The sequence below is a fragment of the Epargyreus clarus genome, unplaced genomic scaffold (assembly GCF_041222505.1).
Source record: "Epargyreus clarus isolate Ecla_fem2 unplaced genomic scaffold, WU_Ecla_fem_2.2 ptg000027l, whole genome shotgun sequence".
NCBI classification, from domain to species: domain Eukaryota; kingdom Metazoa; phylum Arthropoda; class Insecta; order Lepidoptera; family Hesperiidae; genus Epargyreus; species Epargyreus clarus.
The window spans coordinates 7537314-7563879 of NW_027332234.1; the positions used below are offsets into that span (position 1 = coordinate 7537314).

Sequence of the window (26566 nt, forward strand, 5' to 3'; positions counted from 1 at the left end):
ATGCGTATCTCTTTACTGTAAGTATCTTACGGGAAAATATATGCGTAATTTATTTGATGTGCACACTTATGGCACAGTATCTAGCTCCTTTTTTCCAATTATAAAACATTCATGCTTATTTTATAAATGTTGACAATATAATAATGATCTAATTTTTCAAAGCAAATTTCTAGCAAATAGCTTTCAAACGGGTTCTACCTGTTTTAGCCTTATGATGATGCAAATAATAACGATATACCTACTTTACGGTATATAATGAATGTCATTGTAACTTTTTATGGGTGGTAGTTAGTAAAATTCCAAGTAGTGTGCCGGTATCTGCCTGATTTACAAGCTATCACGTCCTTGATGGCTGTGTTGCGGAAGAGTTCCTTGCAGACGATAAATACTCCACTATTAGGCCACCGAAAGGGTAATCTTAAGTTTATTCCTTGACAGTAGTTCCCAAGAGATCACACAACTGATTCTTTAAAAAATCTTCTGAATTTAGTTAGGTACCTACCTATAGGCGATATAGGCTATATCGTATGCGATATTATATTATCTTACAAAAGTCGAACAGAAATTACCTATTATACCTAAAATATAATATGCTTATTCGAAAATTAGAACATAACAATAAATTATGAATAAGAGAGAAGAAATAGAGTTTTAGAACCAAGTAACTATTTGTCTACATTTACCTGCTTTTATGCTATTTAATTAAGTAAAATCATAATTATTTTACTGTTTCTTGAAATTGATAATTGATTGGAATGTTAAATATGTAACTCCTTATGGGTGCTCAACCACAGTGTTAACTATTGCGTTCAAATCGGACTTGGAGTTTATTTTTTGGCAAGAAACTAATTTGTATTTTATCCATAAATATAAAATTAAATAACTTACTTTAACTACAACGAATCAAGCATAGGTACATTGGTGATTGATGACAACTAATAGGTATCTTTCCTTATAAGTAACTAAGCTAATATAAATAACTTGACAATAATAATCATAACTTAATTTATAACTATGCAAACATATTACCATACAAACAACTAATTTAATTTTATGGATGTATTTACTTAATTATACTTCATATCTTTATTTGGTCTCAGTTCTTCCTCACACCTAGTTGTGATTTCGTACTGAAATTAATTTTCAGTGAGAAAAAATAACGTTTTATCATTAAATGATAGTCATGTAATTATCCTACCTCGTTGTTTTCTTAAATTACTTAATTATGATTCGCATATATGATACTTAGATATATGGTAGTAGAAAAACAACGATGATAATAATTAAGGTTCGAATTCTTTAGCGTCGTTCGTTTAAACTCTAAAGCATTGTCCATAGATAGGTACACCAATTTCAGTCTCTTATTAGCAGGGGAGCACTACTACTGAAGGATAGTCAGATTCACTTTTTAGAGTCAATTTTGGATAAATTTCAGGGTGTCAAGAGTGATGGTGTGGTCTGAAGTAGTTCCAGCTCCACATGTACCATTATGTTGTAGGTTAAGTTTAACATTGTAAAACACATTTTTTAAGAGATGTGTGGAGTTTCTTTCGCCGCTTCTTCTCCATAGCGAAACACCTTGTGAAGTGGTGGTATTGACATTCAAAAAGTGCTCTGTAAAGAACCTATTTTGAATTAAAAAAAAAAATGATTTGAGGGTAAAGGCGAGATGGTTTGCGAGACAAACTGGGTCCTCAAGTGTAATCAAATATGGAATCAGGGAATGATTCTAGACATCTATGGTGGCACTTGCTACTAATCATTAGGTGGACTGTACCTATACTTATTTCCAGTTCAAAAAAAGGTAGGATACAAATTTTATTTGTTTTAAGTTTATAAGTAGGTATCTGAAAGCGGCAGTGGTTATTCAACACAAGTGAACTGTATGCCGGTTTGCTCCTTTATTATAACAGTTTCGCAAGTGACGCATTTAGAATAAACATAGGGATAGGTGGCAATGTCGAGTGTATTGTAAATTAAAGTTAAAGAGTCGGAGAAAAGTGTCATGCGGTGTAGGTATTTAGAAAGAAAACATGGTCAGTTTTTGTGTAAAGTTTTAGTTGTTGATGAAACAACGTCCGACGTTGTAGGCGGCGTGCGGTTGTGGCTCGCGCGTACTGCCGCAGGCTCTGTCACTCTGTCCCCAACCGTCTAAAGAAGCACTTCGATGTTCACACATCACACATTACAAGTCGTAGAAATGACTGTTGTATGAATAAGTATAACGCATTTTTTTCAAGTTTAAAAATTCAGTTGGACCGGACTAAACAAATATGGCAGTGATTGATATTAAGTTTCTCGGTAAGTTCCCTATTCAGGTATTATGTAGAATTAAAATAGTTTTTGAGGCTAATTGTTTGCAAAATTTTCCAGTTTAAATAAATTTAATTATATAACACGAAAAAATTGTAATGCATTTTGCACAGGTAGCAAATATTTTGGTAATATTTTAGCAACAAATTGCCTATAATAAAATCTGTTTTAATGTAATAACAAAACATTTAATACAATAACATTTTATATGAAATTTTTAATTTAACAATTAGTTTTTGGTAAACAAAATTATAATTTAACACTGTGTTTATTATCAAAGAAAAGAATCAGATAGTGCTCCAAATCAATTACGAAAGTTATCTTATAGTTTTATTGTTATGACAAAATAATATCATGTAGGGTTTGTTACATATGACTTTACGTAATATTTTGTTTATTACAAATATAATTTGAAATCAATACGTGAGTGTAATTTAGTATTTCGATGTCGGTACGTTGCTACTTACTTAACAATATAATATACTTAAACTTGATTTTGTACTTATAATCGTTATGTGTGTGCATTATTTAGTGCCATGATAAATGTGTAACTTTTTTAACTTCACTTATTTCTCGGAATAATCATCGTAAAATGTTTATGAGGAGTTGTGAAATAATTTTATGTCCTTTCTTATGAGTAGACGATAAAGTATTTACATAAATAGAATTTTAAATTCGTTAAATATTATCTTATATATAAAAATCTCGTGTCACAATGTTAGTTACCGTACTCGTTCGAAATGGCTTTACCAATTTTCACTAAATTTTATATGCGTATACGTTATCTGAGAATCGGCTACCATTTTTTTTTTCATACCCCTAAGTGATAAGGGTTGTTCACCCTTAACTTTTATTTAATTATATGGCAACACAACGTTTGCCGGGTCGGCTAGCTATTTATAAATCTTAATAAAAACACTATTTATAAATCTTAAATAAAAGCCAATCTCTATCAATTAAAATTATAAATGAAACATGCAGGAGGATTGGTCACAAAAGTGAAAACTTAATAAGATGTGTCTCTTTTTAATTTTTCTAATTATTAGTACAGTAAACAGTGAAATTTTTTAATTAACTTTTACTCGGGTTATCACGTTTATCGGCACTCCAAGTAGCAATTAGGTATATATATACATTTTATATAATTCCTTCAAAACATTGAGATGAGCTGCGTGTGCGCAAGCCTACTACATTAGTAGGTGAGTGAGGTATGAATCCGTATCGATTATTAGTGATTTTTCCTTCTTAAAAATAGTTCAACGCTTCTAAGAAGTTTTAGCTTGTAGAGCAAAAATTTGTAGGCATGTAGGTAATCAGAATTTATGTATTCAAACTATTTAAGTTAAACCATTAGAGAATCAAAGAATTACAATATAAATCGGATGCGAACGCAGAAACAATTCCATTCCATTAGATCCAACAATTTCCATTAGATCTTGTTTGCACGAAACCGTTAAATTAATTAGCTTACAATATTTCACTTACTTAGTTATAAGGAAGAGTGTTATTTTGTAACTGCTCTGAAACTCTGAAAATAATCAGGGGTTTTGTAAAAAACATTAAAACATGCAAGAAGCCATTTTTATATATTGCAATCTTCGATCACTAATAAGAACAGTGATCGAAGATTGCAATATAGTAATTATAATATGTTAAACATAATAATAATAATACAAATGCTTGTCGAAATTTAAAAAAAAACTATTAAGACCTAAATTTGCAGCTAAAAATGTACCTATACCTATTAGCGAAAAACTTGACTATCGACGAACGAATATGTAGATACAGGTAACAAACAGATCGCAAAAACTAGTTTAAGTATAGAAAGGAGTGTTTTTTAAATGAAATCTTAATCGGCATAATCGCATATATTTCAGGTCGTTTAGAGCAGTTTTAATAAATGTATCAAATTCATGGTAAGTAGGACTGTTGTTAAAGTTAAAGAATCTTTAACCGTAAATTAATGAAAACTAAAACCAATTCAAGTTTAGTTTTTTTCTTTTACAGTCACAACATTGTGATTCTCTTAATTTACAATAAAACATATTTAAAACTACTAATAGTTTTAAGAGCCGCCCATGTCTATATGTTTAAACGAGCCCTATATGTCCTTTAGCAATATAGGTATTTCCGGAATTTGCTCTTTAGTACATTTCAATGGATACCAAAGTTGATATAAATCTTAATTGATTCTGGTATCACCAAAGCATTTGTTTTCGGCTTCACTCAACCGAAAATAGTATTTGACACTGGAAAATGGCTTATCTTTTAAAATGTCCTGTGACGTCGCTTTTTGGGCACGGGTTACTAACAATATGAAAAGTGGGTTATGTTATGTATGTCATACAGATGATCTTATTTTTTTAAACCTAATAGAACAATTGAAATCACAGTTACAATTTTATCGATATTTATAAGTGGTTATAAAGATTAGGCATGTATTAAGATTAGCCATGTGACATCATTAATTTGAAGAGGTAAAAGTTATTCTTGTTTACATATATCTAGGAGGTTATGCTGTTATATAACTAGGAACGATTCTAACGAAACATCCAATGCATGTAAAAATACTTTTTGTTTTTAGAAAAAATACTATATTCTATGACAGCCGGTGCCTTCTTAAATACGATCATTGAAATAGGTTGGCAGACAATACCTAACTAATCGAAAAAATAAAACGAATTTCGAACATTGTACTTAGTCATTGCGATTTCTTATTATTTAATCTTAAAATATATACGAAGTTGGGTTTCATAGTTTATATATGAGATAATTGTCATCAGCCTCTTATTTTAATTTAAGGATTTAAACCATAGTCCACCGCGCTGAACGAGGTGGTTCACCTACTTACAGATTAAAATAATGATTTTTAAAGTACGTTTATGTACAGTTAGGAACGTTTTTTCAAAGTCACAAATATTAAAGGATTACTGTATGTATATCAATGAAGGCGATGTACCTAACAATTAACGCATGTCATCTCACATGTCTAAATAAATCTGCGCCAGAAAACATATGATTTATTCCAATCAGCATTATACATTATTCAAATTAATCGCAGAATAATACATTATTGCGACCTTGTAATTAAGAACGCAAGGGCTAAGGTGTCAGTACTTTTGTAAGTCTTGAAAATGACAAACGAAAATGTATGAAATTTTTTATCGTAGTGGTCCTCCCATTCGTAGTTTATGTTTGAAAAGAATGCTAGGCAGAAGTGGAAGTAATTTATTTAGGTAGACTGGACTTTCATAAGTAAACGGGGATCGCCTGTTGCCAACCGCCGCTTTATTATTCCACAAAACTATTATAAAATTGTGATCAATACTCGTCGTATCTATGATAATAAGGTTATCAAACTCGAATTTAGATTCAGTGTAGGTAGAGCACGATTAAATTAGTTTATTTAAAGTAGGCACACGAGTGATTTTTTCCAAATGATGATACTACAACTAACTACCAAATACATATGAAATCAAATCAAAAATATTCAATCAATCCTTTGCAGAGTTTTTTTTGAAACATCAATGATAAACCACTAGCAATGTTTCGTTATGAATAGAACGGTGAGATAAACTCCATAAATTCCATACCCCATATTATCTTTTAGGAAATATCAATTTGCCTTAAAAAGGTCATCCCTAAACATAAGCTCTTCTCGTAAAGTAGGATTTTGGCATAAACGATATAATTTTTTTATCTGTAATTTGGTGATGCGGCAATGAATAACATAAGGGAGACACTACTGTCCACCTTCTAGAATTAATTCTTTAGTCACCTTATATTATGTCTACGGGAAAAAATATACAGGAAAGATTCGAGACGGACATGCATTTATGACATAAGAAGCATTAATATTTAGAAATTACAAGGCAATTGTCGTACGACGTCAAGATGTTATAGAAACTTGACCGTTTTTACACGAACGATGTAACATCAACAGTCTGGCACGACGGCCGGACCAGCAAGTCGCATGTTATCAAATACAGCTCTTTGTTGACTCTCTACACTGCTGACGATAAAAGAATTTCCTACCACGCGCCAAACGTGATTTTATAGGAGTTTTATCTCGGTTCCAGCGATTCCGTTTGATTTGCGTTTATTTTATTGCAGCCTATAGGGTTTCGCTGCGTTTCATAACGCTTATCATTTACAATTTTAGAAATGTTTCCGTAGAATATACTGTTGGGTTTTCATTTAATCTAAGGCCAAGGAGACCTTTTGCTTTTTTTCGCATATCTATCGGTTTTAATAAATTAATGGCAAATACTTTGAATTTAAATAAAAGTGGATTAGAATTCTTAATAACATTTTCAGTCAACACAGATTAAAATATACTTTTTTTAAATATTTAATTCATCAAAAGTAGGTATATTATTTGGGTCTACAAGAATTTTAGAGCAATTAATTTAAATTTAAACGTGTACGCACTGCTGGTATTAATTAACAAAACATACTTTAATAAAAGGTAATTATAGTGTTACAAATAATATGATTAGCGTATGTATTAAATCATAGTTACGTGTATTTCACAATCACAATAATAAAACTTTTGTTCGATAGTTAGAGAAATGTAACAATATTTAAGTGAAAAACGAGAATGCATTCCACTTTATAGTAAGTCGCTCCTGCCGCATTTATAATCAACTTAAGGTGAGATTAGATTCCTATCTGGGGTTAGCTTTAGATGCGTTGCTACCCCTGAGGAATAAGTTTGATCGCTACGAACAAGTATGCCTCCCTTCGCAGTGGTCTACAGCTGTGCTTAATACTGTTGTTGGCAGAAAAGATGCCCTCGTAGTCGAACCACAAAAGGTTCTCTCACCTTCATCTCTTCCTATATTTTTACAGCAGACACTATTGCTGGAATAATTGATACAATTTCTTCCAATAAATGTTTTAATATCGCTCTGTGTGTGTTAGTAGGATTTTTGTTAGCCAATAAAATTGCCATTTCTCTTATCATAATGTTACGAAATTTATCGATGTTTTATACGTAAAAGAAAAATGCAGGAAATGAAAATTTATATGCGGTGTATAATGGAATTTCTCTTCGATTTATATCCTCATTGTTCTACAAAATAGATTTAGTAAAACAATGTAATAAACTGCAATTGATTTTTAACAATAACATAACTCTGGAAATTAGATTTTAATATAGGCTAATCTTCAAATGTAATCTACATTTGAAGATTAGCGTACCTAACATCAACAAACAAATAAATTTAAAAAACTCGTTTAATATTAACCAAACCGTTACTATACCTATTTCTGGCCTATTTATAGCAATACCTTTTTGTGCTGTTTTGATGGGCGAGTTGGCATACCTACTTTTAACTAACCACAATGTGTTTCTACTTAGACTTTGGAGTTAGCATTGCAAAGTTGTGGTCAGCTTAAAGTACCTATTTTAAATTTCCTATTTGGGTTCGTGGAGGAAATCTACGGGTATCCACGTATTTAGTAATAAGTTGCCTGCATTCTGTTCGCTTTTATCACCATAGTTCTAATACCAATAGGTACTCACTTAAGGTGCATGCATGAAAGGTGCGTCGGCAAATAAAACCAACAAATTAGTATCAACTTTTGTAGAAGGCCATGATCATGAACGATTGTTAAGTATAATAGAATAAAAGATGTGCCGTACCCGATCGAGGTCGTTTTACAAAACGCCATGACATTAACCTCGCATGATTTGCGGATGTCACCGTTTCCACAAATCGCTTATGATGCTGTAAATTTTTTGTTTGACAAACAAAAATCCTAAAGTTGTTATTAATTCGTGTTTGTTCGAAAACTTAGGCTGATCACCCATTAGTTATAATAGCTCAAGCTACTGAGCAGTCGTGTAATGCTATGGCTTTGGCATCCAATTTGTTGTATGAGCGACCGAGGAACCGCTAATTTATTTGAAAAATGTGTTAATAATCCATTGCTTTCATGTCTGTATATATACATAAGCTTCTAAATATACGTTGACCAACTTTTGACAGTAATGTTTACCACAATTTAATCGCTGAAGATACCAGTTGCTCAAACTATAATAGCCAATGTACGGTAACCCTAAGCGAAGACGCTAACAATATTCTAACACAAAAAATATCTCGTTGAATAATATTTAAAGTTAAATAAACGTCATGCGTACCTACAACTTAAATTGCAACTCGGTTTTAACGCTTACCTAATGGGTACTTATTATTATATCTTATTAACTTTTATCGTAAGCGTGAAATTAGTGTGAAAAGTAAATATGAATTGTTTGCAAACAATTGTCGTTGTAATAAACATTTCACGCACATTGCTTTAGAATGGGCACATGTGTAGACATACATTTATTATAAATACATCAACACCTATGATCAACACTGATAGCTGAGGTATCAGATTTGGAATAAATATTTTTGGCAGATCGACATAGTTCATATGATAATACAATAGAGGTATCTTTGTATAGGACTTAGTCGAGACAGAAGAATGTGTTCTGGAGGAGAACGGTGGCTTTTGCCTCTTTTTTATTTAACTTCGGCTGGCCCAAGAAAAGAAGAAAGGGAAAGCGAAAAGGAAAACAGAAAGATCGAAGAGATTTGATACATCGCAAAGCAAAACCGGACCAGTGAAAAAATATACAATTTTCGTTAAATTTACCAGGAAATCGTAAATTGTTTTCAATTTTCCAACAGTTCCTTGTTTCGTGTGAAACATCACAAATGTTTATAAAATAACAGAATGCTGTGTAATGTGGGCATACGTGACTATTATCTCGAACTATTAGGTGCGGTTGGGCGATTGACATAATGTTGAGTTGTAATATGATTTCTTGAGACATTGGGTACTTTGCGGTGGACATTACGTGCACTCATTGTTTTACACTGTGTTACCTGACATAATTTATTGGATTAGCAATATGCATTCGAATTTTGTGGTAATTGATATTATTTTTATTGACAGTTGCTCTTCGATTACTTTGTGTTGAAAGGTCTACATGTGGCCCAAGTTCATCTGGGACTAGCGTTTTGTACTTAGTATTGAAGTAATATTAAAGATTAGTCTAACGTTTTGTTTATACTTTTTAACAACTTTCCCACGTCTTAGAATTATATTTACCTCTATGATGCCCGTTGGTAATATTCCGTTTTAGGGTAAACACTAGCAAATTGTCCACTATAGTACTAACAAGTCTACCTTTTCAGGTTTCCTAATTTCATCATTAAAGTTGATCCCTTCGTCTGTCATATCTACTTTCAGCTCCTGACTCCTGTGTTAAGGACTGCTGTAATATTTAGGTTATGATTAGATGCAAGGCAGAATGTCCTACTCTTAAGCTGTTACAACTTGTTCCTCAGTTACAGGACGTGATATTAGTAACACATTTACTACAATACGTTTATCGCTATCTTAAATGCAGATTTATCAGAGTAGTAATGCCCTTTTACCATAGTAAGTAGTACATATTTTTCCCTCTTCCCTTTAAGCAGTTAAATTCCTTCATTTACAAATAAAGTAAGGATACCTGGCTGGTATGTTAATTAAATCTTCTATATAAATGTGTAAATAAAAACCTATTTATGTGGTAGCCAATTTGACGCATATACAGTAATTTTGCGACATTTTCGCTACAACAATTGTCATTTTCCACAGTCTGTCAACCTCAGTGTCTGATTGTTGCTGTGATTTATAATCTTTTTATTTACCATTGTAATGCTTGTCTAAATGATATCTACATATCGTCTTTTAATGTATTTTAAAATGGACTCAGCAAATAGGTAATGATGAGATTCATATCAAAAAGACATCAAAAGTGTTACAAAGGCAAGTGTTACGACTTGATGCATTATCGTGTGCACTCATAAATAGCTATCATTTTTACTAGACTACGCTAGAAGGATGTTTTGCGAGTGTATATGTATGTTTGGTTGGTATGCTCTACAGCCTGAATGGCTAAGGGATTTTAATATATGAAGTGTCGTTAAATTCTTTTTGGTAGTATAGACCCTCGATATATCAAAAATTCTAAAATTTCTAAGCACGTCATAAATTTCCTTGTTTCAGCGCGGTTACATGTTACATGTGGCTTATGCAATCGGTTTCTCGTTTTCGAAAACATGACTTTGGTACATAACATCTAGCTAAACACGGTCACGTTTAGCTTAGTCAAATACTGCCGTGGGAACGTCGGGATAAAAAATAATTAAAACACGACGACACAGTCATAAGAAAGCAATTTTTCATGTACCTATACAAATTTATCAATATATCGATATTACATAAATGTACATAAGTAGAGTTGTAATTAATGTTGTGTTTTTCATTAGCTGGGCTTTAGTGATCTTTACATTTTGTAACCGGGCGATTAAGGCTACGGCAGTAACTTCATCGTTAAAAGTTTAAAGCTGTATAAAATACTAATTTTACTATGGGTCTTGATACTAAAAAACCGGACTTTAGCTTTTACTAGTTATATCATTTAACCAGTACTTATGGAGGGATATTTGAATCTATTTAATGCGGAATGCTGATATTTCGACCCTATTAAATCGATTTTGGTCACGGTGAAAAGTTTTGTACGTAAAAAAATGTTTACCCTATATAGGTAATAAAATTTAAATAATTCTGTTTAAAAAAGATATTTATGCAGATATCTTTATAATTTTTATTTAAATTAAATAAGAGTATAAATTACACTTTTAATGATTATAAAAAAAATGTTATTCTAATGTGGCTCTCTGTATTAGTAGGAGCTAATTAAGGAACCAGTTTAACCGACATAGTAACTAGGTAACAAAGTATAAAGAATTTTATCGAATGAATCCTCCACCCGGCGTTCCTCAAATTTTGGGAAAGGAAAAGACTTCAACGCAAAAACTAACTTTTTAGAGATTTTGTTGATTTGCATGACTAAGTATTTTTATATTTTATATATATTAGGGCTACAAATGTATGATAATCTTGCATTGATTAAACTTCTTTACATAAAGGTCAACTTCTAGCTGTAAACATCGCTTATTGAAGTCATTGGGTTAGAAGCGTGTGAAAAACATGTTGCATTTACTCATGCAACTTCAAACATCATGGTATCAATAATATTGGATAGAATTACTTTTATATTGTTGGAATTTTTATAATGATAACATGGTTGTCGGATCTGTTATCAAACCCTCCATCAGAGTTTTCGTATAACGTCAATTATGTGTTACATCGTCGCGCGCAACTTCGTCCTACGCTAATAACACATTGACCTGTAATCCCAACGCGCCAAAAGTATTACTTCAAAAAGCCTTGATCAGTGTCTATTTTTTATTACTTACAGATGTAGTTCCAGTGAGGTTCAACCTATGGGTGATGCTTTTCACCAGCTGCTGGGTGGTGTACATGCTCAGAGTCAACATGAGTCTCAACCTTATCGCCATGGTGCCCCACGAGGCTAAGAATATCACGTAAGGCTAACTTCTATATCAACCATATAAATAAACGGGCTAAGCTTGAAAAAGGAATTATTAAAACCAAACCAACCAAACCTGAAAAAAGCCTAGTTGAACCTCGGCGTCAGTTGAGATTCAAAAAGCTCGTAAAGGGCACAAAAAAATTAACGTAACTACACCAATAGACTATTGGATTTTTTGCGCAGGTGCTATGGAGTAACTGGTTTTCTAAAATAAAATAAAGATATTATCGGCATGCGCATCATTAGCGAATAATAACAATAAATCACACTAAGTAACTGTATCACTATAACGTGGCCTTAAATAAATAGCTAGATAGGTGGGCATGTAAAATTTTACATCCATTAATGCAGAATAGCTTTTTAAATAGGTATATTTTAACCGACTTCCTTATGAGTAAAAATATATATTTAAATCACTCATACAAATTAGCTAAGCTACAAATGAAGACAACATAATTTATCGAGTTTTATACGTATAATATTACGTACTCTAGTAACATGTCCTATGGACATGGATACCTTAGATCGGGAAACCCCGGATAGGATTAGAGTTCTATCTGAAGTCTTCCACACATGTGTTGCTTTAATTTATTAGGACTTAGTTACCTTTTCTTTACCACCTACTTCGGAACACAGCTACACTTAACACTACTGTTATAAGGTAGAAATAACTGTGTCTGTAGTGCCTCGGAAACCAAACCATACAGGGTTTTATCACTTTTTAAACATATGTCAACCGAGTTCTTCTGCCTTCATTTAAAAATATCACAAACTTTCGTAATTCAACAGAGCGATGTCGCAGTGCGATTCAAAAGAAGAGGTAACGAATGTTACTTTCCACAACACTGACATTAGTGATGTACGAGAAGCACCGAGACAGGTAAGTAACGAAAAACGTTATAACTCTTTTTTTTATAATATAGGAGTAGCAGACGAGCATGCAGTACACCTGATGGTAAGTGGCTACTGCCGCCCATGGACGTCTGTAATCAATCCCAGATAGGATTAGATATTCCTACCTGAGGTCGGCCACAGATGCGCCGCTACCCCTGAGAACTAAGCTGGAACGCCTCGGAACAGCCTGCCTCCCTTACCTCACCAAACTTGCTACTATTGCTACTTTTTAAATAATATAGTAGCTACCTACTAGCAAACGAGCATACAGTCTACCTGAAGGTAAATGGCTGCTACCAGCCACGAACTTCTGTGAGGATGATCCTCAGATAGAATAAGAGTCCTGCCGGAGTTCGGCCACCAAGGCAGTATTTTTCCTGAGGATTTAGTTGGAACGTCCCAAATAAGTATGTCTCCCTTACCTCACCCTTCAAGCTGGAATGCAGCAATACTTAACACTGTTGTTATTAGGCAGAAATGGGTGTGGCGGTGGTGCCTCCAGAGTCGAAAGGTTCTACCAGCTTTAAACTACTTATACTATTTAGAAATCCAAATACAATTATTTATAACGCTTGCACCACTAGTAAGAATATAAATAACGCATCAGTTGTTTAATATACATACTGTATTTTTTTCGTCTTGGGTACATAATTTGGAGTTATAAAATTTAGTCCCGTTAAAATCTGTTGAATCATATGTACCGTTTCGTATCCTACATCGGCAAGACGCGCCAAAAAAATTTAATTCTTTTTCTTACTCATCTTTGTACAAAAAATAATTGAATACCTGCAATATATATTGTAAAAAGGTCTCAAAGGTATATGAAGTCTTCTAATTTGTACTTGGTCAGCGCGGTGGACTAACCCCACTGCTGGGCACGGGTCTCCTCTCGGAATGAGAAGGATTGAACCATAGTCCACCGCGCATGCCAAGTGCTTATTGGTAGACTTCACAAACCTTTGAGTACTTTTTTCGAAAGATCTCTCAGTTAGGTATGCAGGTGTTGTCATTTACCATTAAAAAGTGATAATTAATTTCTAATACGCACATACCTTTTTGAAAAATCATAGGTGCGAGCCTGGAATTTGAACCTCGTACCTCTCGACCGAGAGTCTGGGGTTCAACCACTAGGCTTTCACTGCTATTACTACCAATTTTAAACCTTACTTCATAAGATTATATATCAGTTATCTGTTAGATTGTATCGATTTTATTTTCGAAAATAGACGCAAGGTGGCGCCTCGTTCGACTGGTCGCCAGAGCAGCAGGCGACGATCCTGGGCGCTTACTTCTGGTGCTACCCGATCACGTCGCTGGTGGGCGGCATGGCGGCGGAGCGCTGGGGCCCGCGGTACGTGGTGCTAGTGTCGTCAGTGGCCAGCGCCGTGCTCACCGCGCTCAGCCCCGCCGCGGCCAGGCTTGGCTACGTGTCTCTTATCGTTGTGCGGTTCTTTCTGGGATTCGCTGGGGTAAGCTTTTTCAATTGTCATAGAAGCAGTGATCGAGATAACCGTGATGACTGATGTTAAAGTAGCAATGGCCTGCCCATAGATATCTACAAACAGCTTTCTAGGATGTTATCCCTGAGGACTAAGCTGGAACGCATCTAAAAGTATCTCTACCTTACTACATGTTGGGAGTCTTTCTAATTTCTTGAGGAAACTATTGTGTTTTAAAAATTTTAATACGGAAAAGAGCTAGAAACATTAACGAATATTTATTGGATCGGAACAAAAAAGATGATTTTTTCATTCTCAAAATTTAGCATTCATTTTTACTAAGTATTTTTCTCTTAGCAGTTCATAAATTACAGATAGGTAAGTATAATCTTAACACACGGGCATGTAAATATTTAGTTATATCTACAGAATGTTTGAACAGTCAATTAAGAACCCGTTCCTTAATAATATTACCTATGTACAGTAAAATTACAGTCTTATTCATGCATTACATTTTATCCTGTATTTTATACCTGTGTTACAGTAAGTAGGTAATTTCTACGCGAAAATACACTAATAAACATCTTGAAATATACCTAGTCGTAGATATTTGAATTTGATACCAGAACTTTTATGTTTATTAAAATGTCCTATACATAAGAGATAAGGCTCCCATAATTCGTATTTAAAAAACCTTTACAGTTATACCTACTGTTATAACAGAGATTCCCAAAGTTATAACGTCTACTGCCCACTTTGAGAGTCAATTATTTTATTGTGCAAAAAAGAAGATTTTCGTTACGTGTTAATTAACAATTATTATTCTGTAATATCGTACGGTGAAAAAATGCAGATTTTCCTATTTCCGTCTGTTAAATAAATTGATCTTGGTTTAAAATATCTGATTCCCATCGCCTCCTTAACTGCTTCACAAATTTATGTTGTGCGTTGCACCCTGTTATAGGAGCCCATATGGGGGCGTCTCGCCCACTTTGAGAAATGCTGATTTACATGTTAATGCTTAATTTTAATTCACTAAGATTATTACTGGTAATCCCGTTTTAGTTATAACATAATATAACTTGCTAAACTTGTTAGTTAATAATGAAACGATCCTTGTTTGGCTGGCAACTGTGATAATATGATGGTCAAACACTTGTTCATATAATAATCATCAACACTATCTAGAAACATGTATACCCACATCACAGAATACATTATGCAAACATGCAAATATTCCGGGAAAAATGTTTCGCGATGAAAAACCACAGAGTTGTAAACACAAAGGTGGAACCACAAATGTAAATTTGTCAAATATATAGTTTAACAATCAAAGGTTTTTACTAGCTTCAAAATAAGTTGCCACGCGGTTAAACGCTTATATTTCGCCTCACAAGTAGAGATGGGCAGAGGGTTTAAACCCAATGGGTGGATACGGGTTTAAACCGGGTATTTTGGGTGAAATAGGGTTTAAACCCAAATAAACACCCAAACAGCGGGTGTAAACTATTGTCATTCATATTTTTATTTTCTTCGTGTAATATCATTTTTAATATAATATTGTAAACAATTCACCAAATATGCACTCTAAAAGCCCATATTTCATTTAACTACGCTGTTATAGTCCATTCGGATGTGTTACATTTGGGTTGCAATTTTCGAAGACCCAATTTAATTTTATAGATGTCAATGATTAGTGTAAAGGGCTTAGTGTACAGTTAAATCCTAATTTGTGGAGTCCCAACTGTTGTCCCTCGGCCGCCATCTTGAAAGAAGGGGCACAAAGCGTTTTTACGCTCTACCAGGCAAACTATTTGTCGCACAGAAATTTAGTAAGAACAATTATGGTTTCAAATTGATTTATCTATAATTTTAGTTCTATAACTTTTTGTCGTTAAACCAAAAATAACAAAGATAATAACAATAATAGATTAAAATTTGGAAAGACTTTTTTTTTACTTTTTTCTACTTAATTTGCAGAAAATGACATTGAAACATTTTGATAAAGGAGTTTTTATAGTCCGGTCAATTTAGACATAAAAATAGTAATCAAATAACATAAAGCTAATTTTCCGTAGAGACCTTGGGTTTACCATCACAAGTAAAGTTCCAAAAGTCCTCATCGATGTGTGTGTCGGCACTTATTCGGGGTCAACAGTCAAAATTTTCGGGTTTCTGGATTTTTCTCGAAAACGGTAAATTTTATCGAAAAGGCCCTTGGACCAAAGTTAACACTTAAAATTTTCTATAAAATAATGTTTATATTTTTTTTCTTAAAGCTATAATTATTAAGATATTACGTAAGAATTATATTTTACATTATATGCCCATATTCCCACACCACCTGTGCAATAGTATACGAGAGGTATATTTATTTGTTTTAGTTGTGCGCTATTTGTTTCGTCAAACAAATAATAACTAAAAAGGTAATAAAAATAGATGAACCCCTAAAAACGTAATATTTAAAAATGTAAAAACATTAGAAATACAGTAAAAACCTATAGTATATCTATTGAATAAACATTTGAACTATTTTAAAAGCTTTGTGTAGATTTTATTAACTCATTTTATAAACACCCAAATAAATACCCAGTGGGAGGAAATAAACGGGTATTTATTGGGTTTAAACCCTGCACAGGGTTTAAACCGGGTTCTTTGCCCATCTCTACTCACAAGGCTCTACCATCTTATTCATCAAGAATGACAACGCATCATGTGTGTGTTTCAGATAGAATCCTTATTCTATATTCAGTTTTCTTTCCGATATCCAATGGCGGTAAGAACCACTTACCAGCATTGCAGACTCATTTGGTACTTTAATCTTATATAAAAATTAGTCGTGCCCGCGGCTTCGCCCGCATTTTAAGGAAATAATATGACATACATAAAACGGAAAATTTGTACCTGCATTGGAATGACAGTGGTGCCATATGTCGAAAATTGGTCTTACCAACTCCCAAACCCTCGTGTGCTCTTGTACAACAACTTTGCTAAAGATCATCACTTGATCAAATGCATAGTTTCCGATTCTATAACTACTTACGAATTAAAAGTTAACTAAAAAAACCTTTTCCCACGGATTAAATTGTGAATCTAAACCATTCTCAAGTCCCCTTGAACACACACAACAAATTTCATCAAAATCAGTCCAGTCGTTTAGGAGGAGTTCAGTGACATACACACGCACATAAGAAATATATATATAAAGATAACATATTTATATCTGTTATATTAAACTAGGCAATACTTGTTTTAGGGCTTCATATATCCATCCTTGCATGTTCTCGTCGCTCGATGGGCGCCTCCGGAAGAGAAGGGAAAATTCATAAGCGCTATGATGGGCGGGACCCTAGGAACCGTTGTAACGTGGTCACTTACGGGACCACTTCTGGAAAAATTCGGATGGGCATCAGCATTTTACGTCCCAGCTGCTTTAACATTTGTATGGTGTGCCTTTTGGTGGTATTTGGTTGCGGATACTCCAAATGAACATCCCAGAATAACTGAAGCGGAAAGGAAGTACATTACAGACGCTCTAGGTGACAAGGTCAAAAAATCTAAGGTTAGTTGGCATTATTAACTTTTCCTTTGTATGTTACTTGTTGATATGGACATTATAACTAGGTTTATAAATGTTTGCTTAGCCTTTTAGAAGCGGAACTAATGACATAATATTTTTTGTGTTAAGTATTTAAGTAACAAAATTGTGTTTACTTTCATTCGGTTCGCGATTTTTAGCGAGTCCGACTTAAACTTGATCGCTGCTTAGTTTTTTTTACTATTTGTTGTTTTACTTATAGTTCCACTATAACCACAAGATTGACGTTTGTGCGTGCTAACGAACTAGTATAGAAAAACAAGAAATATTGACAAAAAATATGTTCCATGGATGGGGCCCTTAATTTTTTACATAAAAACATAATATAAATTTAACTAGCAATGTTTTACGGGTCGAAACACGTATACGTATATTTGTCTATTACCATCTACACACTTACCTATTTGTCTTTTTATAATAGGACAAATGGATTGATAGATGGCGTTAGCTTTATAATACCGAAGTATAAAGTTTTTGGCAAATATGGTCATTCCTTGTTTTTGCATTATGTATTTACTTAATGGTAATTTTCTTTTGTGCTTACTTTTCAATTAATTATGTAAATAGATACCATCTCTAACATCTAAAAATAACGTTAGGACATAATGAGATCACCTGTTTTTAATTTCAGGGGCTTCCACCGTTCAAGAGTATTTGTACATCATTTCCATTCTTAGCCATGACTGTCTTACACTATGGAAATCTTTGGGGCTTATATTTTATAATGACTGTGGGCCCGAAGTTTGTCTCAAGTGTTCTCGGATTTGAACTATCTGCTGCTGGGATAATATCTGCATTGCCCTACCTCGCTAGATTGTTCATGGCTGCGATATTTGGCGCTGTTGGTGACTGTATTTTATCGAAGAAAATGATGAAAACAACTACTATAAGGAAATTCTTTTGTCTCTTCTCACATATAATTCCGGGGGTGCTACTCGTACTGATGGTGTATGCGGGCTGCTCGACGGCATTATCAGTAACATTGATAACGATGTCCATGGGTTTCAACGGAGCAGCAACATTAACAAATCTTCAGAATCATCAAGATTTGGCGCCGAATTATGCCGGAACTTTGTACGGAATTGCTAATTTCGTTGGTAGCACTGCTGGGTTTTTCACACCTATGATAACAGCCTATTTTACCAGGAATGGGGTAACTATTTTAACTCGATACCTAACTAATTTGTTTAGATAATTATGAACGTTTTTAATTTATATCTATGTTTATTTTTGTTCACAGAATAGCTTCGATCAATGGCGTCCTGTTTTCTTCGTGGGAGCGTCAGTATATATTGTTTCGGCTATATTTTTCATCCTATTTGGAACTGGTAACATACAATCCTGGAACTTTTCAAACGATGAAACCAATGAAGCTAAGGACGATAAAATGAGGAATGGCGATAATAGGGGTGTAAGTACGCCTGAAGATAAAAATGACTCCAAGGAAGCTAAAGATAAAGAAGACAAAGACACACCATTAAGCGTAATAACACGTAACTAACCTGTACTTTTAGTTTTGATTAAATTTGTACCGTTTATTGCCTTAAAGTTAATAATGTATGTGCGAATCTGAGTTCCTAAAAGGGATAACTTTGTGATAATGTTCGATGTATTTAAAATGAAATTTGTGGCATTTTAACTGTTATAAAAATTTCGTGGACTCAATAATTATCATTACCTGTTTAGATGATTTAATGTTAGTGATATGTTAATTTATAGGTATAAATTTATGTATTTAAACAAGCATTTGTAATTTATACAATGTTTCGACATTTACTTCCTTAGATATACATTGACTTTTTAATTTATAATTTACCTTTGATTATTTATATAAGTGTCCATTATTTAGATTGTTTTGACATCAACTATTTATTATCCATTATTTAAGTACTATAAATTAGGTGTGTAAATGATACTATTTCAATCTCTATAATATCTGTGATCATTATTACCAAATAAAAATTTATACCTATATGTACTTACTTGATATTGGTTTTATTTATCTAGTAGTACGTCCAGTGACCGTTGAAATGAGACAATCATATATTTTTCAACAAAAAATATTATATAACAATCGTAAGACAAACAGTCAATAACTACCAAACATAAAAAGAAAATAGGTTGACAAATAAACGAAAGAAAAATATGCCTACTGTACTAATTTGTCTTTGCCTAATTAAGATATTTGTAAACATCCTAATCCTTCAGGTAAGTATTATTTTCATCGTTTATTGAAAGTATAAAACGTATATATAAACTGGAAGTAATAAAATGAAAACATAAGTGTAATTAATCAGTATGGTCATGGAAGATTAGCCAAATACACACAAATCATTGTAATGTTTTCGTAATGTATAAAATTCGTATTCGTGTTATGGTACGTTAAATGCCATGCTTTGGTTTATAATAATATGTAATAGAGATTTTGTGGTCAGTACTTTTTTTAAATTTACAGGTGGGAATAATGATATTTTTAGGATATTTTCTGGTTTATGTTGTTCGGTATAACCTCAGCGTACATATCGTTGACATGGTGAAGATAAAAAAGAGGATAGATAGTGAAAACTTTACTTACACCTATAATTTAAGGGCACAGCCAGATATACGAGCAAGAGTAAGTATGATATTAATAAGCAATATTTTCATCCTAAGTAAAATTTCAATTTTTAATATTTGCTCGTAGAGAAGAAAATTACTTGAAACCTGCTAGTCCTTTCATTAGATGATTCATAAACGATATCACTTTATTTTTGTTTCTTAATGTTTACCTTACGCTATGTTAATTTTCAGAATTTAATTGATGTAATATATTGGGATGAAATGAAAATAGCTCTGCTGCTGTCTGCTTATCATATCGGTTATTGCATTTGTTTTCCCATATTCCATAACATCGGGGACCGGTAAGTAAATTAACATGTAGAATGACATGAGACAGATAGATATAGGTAGATAGACATGATTTGTAGTAGTTTTCATCCATTGAATGGACGGGTGACGGTCGTTCCTAATTCGGATCTGAGACCATCATGGAATATTCCAAAGCAGGTAGAGGAAAATTACAAATATTGGACAGTGTCTCATTAAAAATAAAATCTTGTTCGTGTATGAACTAGATCATGTATGTCTTTAACACAAGAGTATTGACAAGATCTGACTTACATCCGGTTTTAGTACTGACCGAGTTTTGTATAGGTATTTAAAGAATTAGTATTCAAGTTTACCGATATGTTCTCAATATCTTAGCAAAATTTATGCGTTTGCCTATATTAAAGTTCACCTAGTGGTACCAATTCGATTATAATCACAATTTTTCCAAAATATTTGATAACACAAAAACTGATCAATAGCTACCAAACAAAAAACAATTAACAAACGAAATAGCATAAAGATGATAATAAAGTAAGGTAATTAATAAAGTAGGAAAACGATGATGTACTCTAATGTTGGAAGTTATACTTTAAACTGCATAGGTAGGTATTTCATCGTACTGCTTGGAGTTCCACTAGTGATCGAAATTCCACCATAATCGTTACTAAAATTTGAGGACATGATTGGTAATAAAACTGATCGATCGCTACAAAAAAACTAAAGCGGAATAAAGGCTCCCTGCCTTTGTTCCGTCTTACTGTTTTGTCTATCCTTTTTTATTTTTTATTACAGTCTTGGGCCTACTTGGATAGTTGGCATAGCTGGAATCTCATCCGGCGTATTTAATTGCCTGACACCAGCCTCTGTGTATTTCAATTACTGGTTGCTGTTCATTGTTCGCATTTTAAACGGCTTCTGTGCGGTTAGTGTTGGGCTGTTGGGTTAATTTAATTTTGCAATTGCGTTGTTGCATTTTGGTTAAGTAAAGTGTCAGTACTAAATCTGACTATCATTTAAATAAAAGCACCTCCTTATGTAGCGAAAAATAGTTTCCGTTTGCTATAAGTACCTATATAATACTTAGGTTAAGTTTTATCTTCGCACACATGTCCTCATCAGTGTCATATGATTTAATTTAAGATAAAGAATCTCAATTAAGTTATTGATGACAAAATCGAGGAATCATTTTATTATTTATTACTCTATCGAAAATGGAAAACGGGCAACGTAGACTTTAAAAAAATATATTACCTATATCCGAACTGAGTTTAGGCTCTTTTTTTTAGTGTTGAAATAATTAACAATCTTTTATGCTTGGCAGTAGGAAAAAAATATAAATATCCCATTTCATATTTAGGGTGCAATGCAGCCAAGTATGGTTCAAGTTCTAAGACATTGGGTGCCGCCGATAGAAAGGAATCACTTTATGTGGGCTTATTGCGGTTAGTCATCATTGATTAAGTAGTTTATATGTGTTACAAGATCAGTATATTTTTTGTTGGTATGTGCCCAAAAAACGAGGCCAAAATTTGTTTAACAGAGCGCACATTTGAAACTGTAGGTTTGCAAAACAAGACGGCGATTAATTAAGCAAATGGTTTTAAATTGACTTTCTCGTTAGGTATCACTATGGGAACCTGTTCGACTTTCCTTATTTGCGCTGCAGTCCATCTTTACTCTCGATGGGCAGTTGGGTTTTACGTCTGTGGCGCCTTGCAAGTAGCATGGGCCGCGGCATGGATCGGCGTGGTAACGGACTGTCCAGCAAAACATTCCTTTATATCGAAAGCAGAATTAACATATTTGACAAACACTATTGGCACCGTTTTCACTATTAAGGTTGTTCACCTTTTATTATATTATTCTACATTGGATACTTAAGTACTACAAGGCTTTAGGTAGGTACATAAAAATATAGGTACCAGATTAATTACATTCTTAAATTTTATACAAAAATAAAAGCTTGTAAAAATATAATATTAGAAACTCCGAAGATCATAAAATCTTCGGAGTTTCATTATGTATAGGTAATATGTTTTTGTTGTTACGTTTCACTTAAGGAGTACCTTAACAACTTTGATTAGATGTGTGATATTAATTATTATTATTATTATTATAAGTTAAAAAAGATTCTTATTTCAGCTTACTAATTCTCAAGCTCCGTGGAAATTAATTTTGAGATCAGTACCTTTTTGGGCACTTTGCGGCCTAAATTTTGGATACGCTTGGATGATAATTTCTTTGTGTCTCCACGGCCCACTTTACTATACAATGATACTTCATTATAGTATCTACAATGTAAATACTTAGTTCTTTTTCGTAGTCATGTTTTAAGCTTTTTAATTTATTACCTATGGACCTTATAAAAGACATACTCCTCAATTGTAATTTGTAATTATGTAAATACGTGATGTTTTTAATTTACTTAGTACGTGTACCTAGTTCATAAAGTTTTCATTGAGTAAAATCGGTGATGATAGTATTGAATTTTGCAGATTGAGTTGTAGGTTTCTCGGGAAATTGTCACAAGACCCGATCCCGGGGCGGCTTAATTAGGGGCGATAAAATTAAGGGGGATTGGACGAAGTAAATGTTAAGACTTATTTATGCTAATTAAAGAAATTGCCGCCGACGGAAATGTTTATTGTGAAGTGTGGCAAAGATTATTTTTGGTCAGACAGGCTAAATAGCTAGATCAGATAATAGTTAGATAGCCCTGACTATTACTACCCACCTTATCATGATAATATTTTCACAGGCTTCAGCGTTGACGGCTCTACCATTTTTCTTAAGACTGGTATTAGGAACAATAGTTATTCAGACTTTCCACTCATACAAACAGAATACGACAATGAAAAGAATAACGCACATTCGGAAATACTTCATAATTGTTTGTAAGTTAAAATCAATAGATATTCAAAAAGTAGTCTCTAGTAGTTGTAGGTATATAGGTACCTAATTTACGAAGAGCCTGAACGAGTTTTGGTTTCTCAGTAGGTCTGTATCTTATCAGTGAATTTTAAGATATCTTTTTGGCACAAGTCAAATTAATCACCTACCGTTATAAGCTGCGAGATGTCGTTAAAGATTCTTATCTATCTCTAATTTAATTTAATAGAGACCTTATATGATCCGACACGTTAATATCATCAGGTAGACCTTATGCCAACTAGAAAACTATATGAAACTAAGATTGAGTATAAGAAAGTACTTTTCCAGCGCATGTGATTCCTGGTTTCCTGGTACTGTCAATGTGGACGGTCGCTTCACTTCCCGGACCCATTATTTTGACTATGGCTATTTCGCTCACAGCAGCTGGGATGGATTTAACGTTGGACATTTGTTACGTAAGGACATGAAAAGAAGATATAGATAGAACGTATAGATAAAAGTCTACAGATCACATATAAGTAGTCACCAAATCATTATTATTTCACTGCTAGGCTCCTCAGAAATTGAGATAAGCCCTGTTTCACTTAATGGTCACAATGTTTTCCTTCACCAACAAAGCATTAATGAATTTTTAACATCCACAAAAGTAACTTCGAAAAACCAAAGACCGGGGATTCGACATCTCTGTAAAAGGTTAACTAAAAAATATATTTTTCTTTTTTATCCGACACTACTTTTATTTTCACTCACACTAATGCAAAGCTCAGCTTAGACCTCGCGGACTATACTTACCTATAGTTTATTAATTGACAAAAAAACATTTACAATTTATTTCAGGAATTAACTCAGATGTACGCAAATTCAATAAATACAGTAATTAAAATAATTGGACATACTGCTGGAATAATAGTTTCGTTGGGAGTTGGACATGTTACAAAAAAATATGAAGTAGGTACATAAAATTAGGTAAGCGAGGTTAAAACTAAGGTACGAAGCGAAGCTGAACTAAGTGAGTAAGATGAGTGAGCTACAAAAAGATAGCTATTCCGGTAGCGATTCTTATCTCATTTTCTCTCATATAAAAACATAGTGTTGTGGAATCCATTGCCACCAGAGGAAAGCTAAGCTATGCAATGAAAACCAAGCAATCTTATTGGTGGATTTGACACATAACCAAGGCTTAGCTACCTCACACACACCTCTGGTGGAAAAGCTTCCTTAAACTGCCGAAAAAAGGCAGGAGTGACTCATCCCCTAGCCCATTCCACCCAGTTCTACCATTTATCTTAAACGTTTTCAGGATGCGCCACGTGTTTGGAAAAATATTTGGTGTTTTCATGGACTAGTGCTATGCCTAAGCGGCATCATATTTTTGATTTGGGGAGAAACTTGTACACAGCCGTGGAATAATATAAGGAGCAGGTATACTTTCCGCAGCCGCTAACTTATTCGGAATACAAAACAAAATACACAACGAAAAATCAATACGGAAAAAAATAATAGACAAAAAAATAATGTATGAAAACACGGTAACTTTTGCAAGTATCGCTCAAACGATAGTTAGCCAATGGGCGGCCAAACAATGCAAATGCTAAGCTCTTTTTAAATGAACCTAAACAATCGTTAACATCACGTCTTGCTACATGACAAGCAGGCTTCCCCGTGCCCTAATAAAAAACAGAACTATGATTATTAATATGAAATTATTTCTTATAGGCCGCAAAGGAAAAATATATTTATAAAACAGAAAGCTTCAATTATGTCCAACATTACAGAGACTGAAGAAAATGAATCCTGGTTAGTATGTCTTTTTTAACGATAAGGCAGACGGCTACCTGGTGTAAAGCTGTCACTGCCGCCTACAGACCAAAGGCGGAGGAGGAGTTCCCAATGCATCGCCGGAAACGTCTTAGCCTTAAACGTCTTAGTCTTAAATGCCTATAATGTGTTAAACTTTGTATCTGCATAGGAATTTTATCTTTTTCCCGGTTTCAGATGTTTGAATTCGATTAATAATGAACAAGGAAAATCAAGTTTTATTGCTGGTACCGAAATTATTAGATTATAGTTTGTAAATGGACAGTATTAGTTTATTTGTATAAATAGGTTTGTACATAATTTTGTGTTTTAATATATATATACCTTTTCTTTTTTCTCGAGGGGGAAACCTTCAAAAGGGACCCGACGACGTGGGAGCGACGCCGGGTTATGTGGGATTTTTACCGCACTAAAACCCCCCCGGTGGCCGTCCTCAACGCTTGTTGGAGAACTCCGGGATCTCCGGTGAACCACAACCGGATCCCTCCAAGCGCTATGCCCCGATCGGGCTTTAACCTGGGGGAGCAGTTTTCGCTCCTCCCACATCATGTAGTGTTTACGACGGTATGCGACCACACATACCGCCGTCCTTCCCGGGGTCGCTTGCTGGACGGTTCGAGCTCCCACTCTTGCCGCCCGCAACCCCGGAAGCCCCCTTTTAGTCGCCTCCTACGACAGGCAGGGGATACCGTAGCCCTATTTATCCGGGACTACAGGGACAAATATATATATATATATATATATATATATATATATATATATTTGTCCCTGTAGTCCCGGATAAATCCCGGATTTGTCCCTGTAGTTCCGGAACTAGATTCCGGAACTACATTATATTTCTTTTTCTTCTTTTAATACTTTACCTTTTAATTATAATATCACTTCCTCGATCCTTTGATTCCTTGTCTGCAACAGGACAGACATCACTTCGGTATGAGGGGTTAAATGCAGGTTTACCAAAATAAAAAATTGCGAAAATTACAAAGGCCTCAGTAATCTCTTTCTGCTAAGGGTTTTCATAACATATTACCCTCATCCATAGATTAGTAAAGATTACTCACTCCTAACAAGAAAATGTACCCAGTTTTGAGAATTGAAATAGTTGCGTAAAAAAGTTTTGCCACGTCTCCGTGCTAAAATGTCCCTAAAATATTTGAAATTACTATTATAAATTATTTATTTATTATGTAAATTACGCAGTATTAGTTATTTATTCGTAAATTTTCTCTAAAAATGTTTTTATTTGTCAATAATTCTAAAAAAGAACTTACCATAATAAGCCATTTGCGGCTTCGTTCAATT

General features: G+C 33.7%; 2 protein-coding genes across 9 annotated transcripts; both read left to right on the forward strand.

Annotated features, from left to right (window-relative positions):
• Positions 1-266: 266 nt before the first annotated feature.
• On the forward strand, positions 267-19668 carry LOC140753911 (sialin). Of its 3 annotated transcripts, none has more exons than XM_073088742.1 (7): positions 267-412; positions 11621-11747; positions 12545-12635; positions 13876-14118; positions 17345-17650; positions 18318-18839; positions 18927-19668. In XM_073088742.1, the coding sequence occupies exons 1-7, from the start codon at positions 349-351 to the stop codon at positions 19185-19187; spliced, it is 1614 nt and encodes a 537-aa protein (XP_072944843.1). In that variant the 5' UTR covers positions 267-348; the 3' UTR covers positions 19188-19668. The 3 variants fall into 3 exon arrangements, with proteins under 3 accessions (XP_072944843.1, XP_072944846.1, XP_072944844.1); XM_073088745.1 differs by lacking the exon at positions 267-412 and adding an exon at positions 1877-2301; XM_073088743.1 differs by lacking the exon at positions 267-412 and adding an exon at positions 9937-10122.
• Positions 19669-19761: 93 nt separating this feature from the next.
• On the forward strand, positions 19762-25564 carry LOC140753912 (sialin-like). 6 transcript variants are annotated; one of them, XR_012103612.1, is made up of 13 exons: positions 19762-19894; positions 20142-20300; positions 20477-20586; positions 21347-21476; positions 21912-21996; positions 22176-22393; positions 22697-22852; positions 23313-23448; positions 23774-23901; positions 24284-24398; positions 24747-24868; positions 25163-25243; positions 25442-25564. XR_012103612.1 is itself a non-coding variant. In XM_073088746.1 (13 exons), coding segments are annotated over exons 1-13 (1500 nt in total). In that variant the 5' UTR covers positions 19769-19831; the 3' UTR covers positions 25443-25564. The 6 variants fall into 6 exon arrangements, 5 of the variants coding, with proteins under 5 accessions (XP_072944849.1, XP_072944847.1, XP_072944851.1 ...); XM_073088746.1 differs by having other exon boundaries at positions 19769-19894; positions 24284-24394; XM_073088747.1 differs by lacking the exon at positions 19762-19894 and adding an exon at positions 19913-20063 and having other exon boundaries at positions 24284-24394.
• The last annotated feature ends 1002 nt before the right edge of the window (positions 25565-26566 follow it).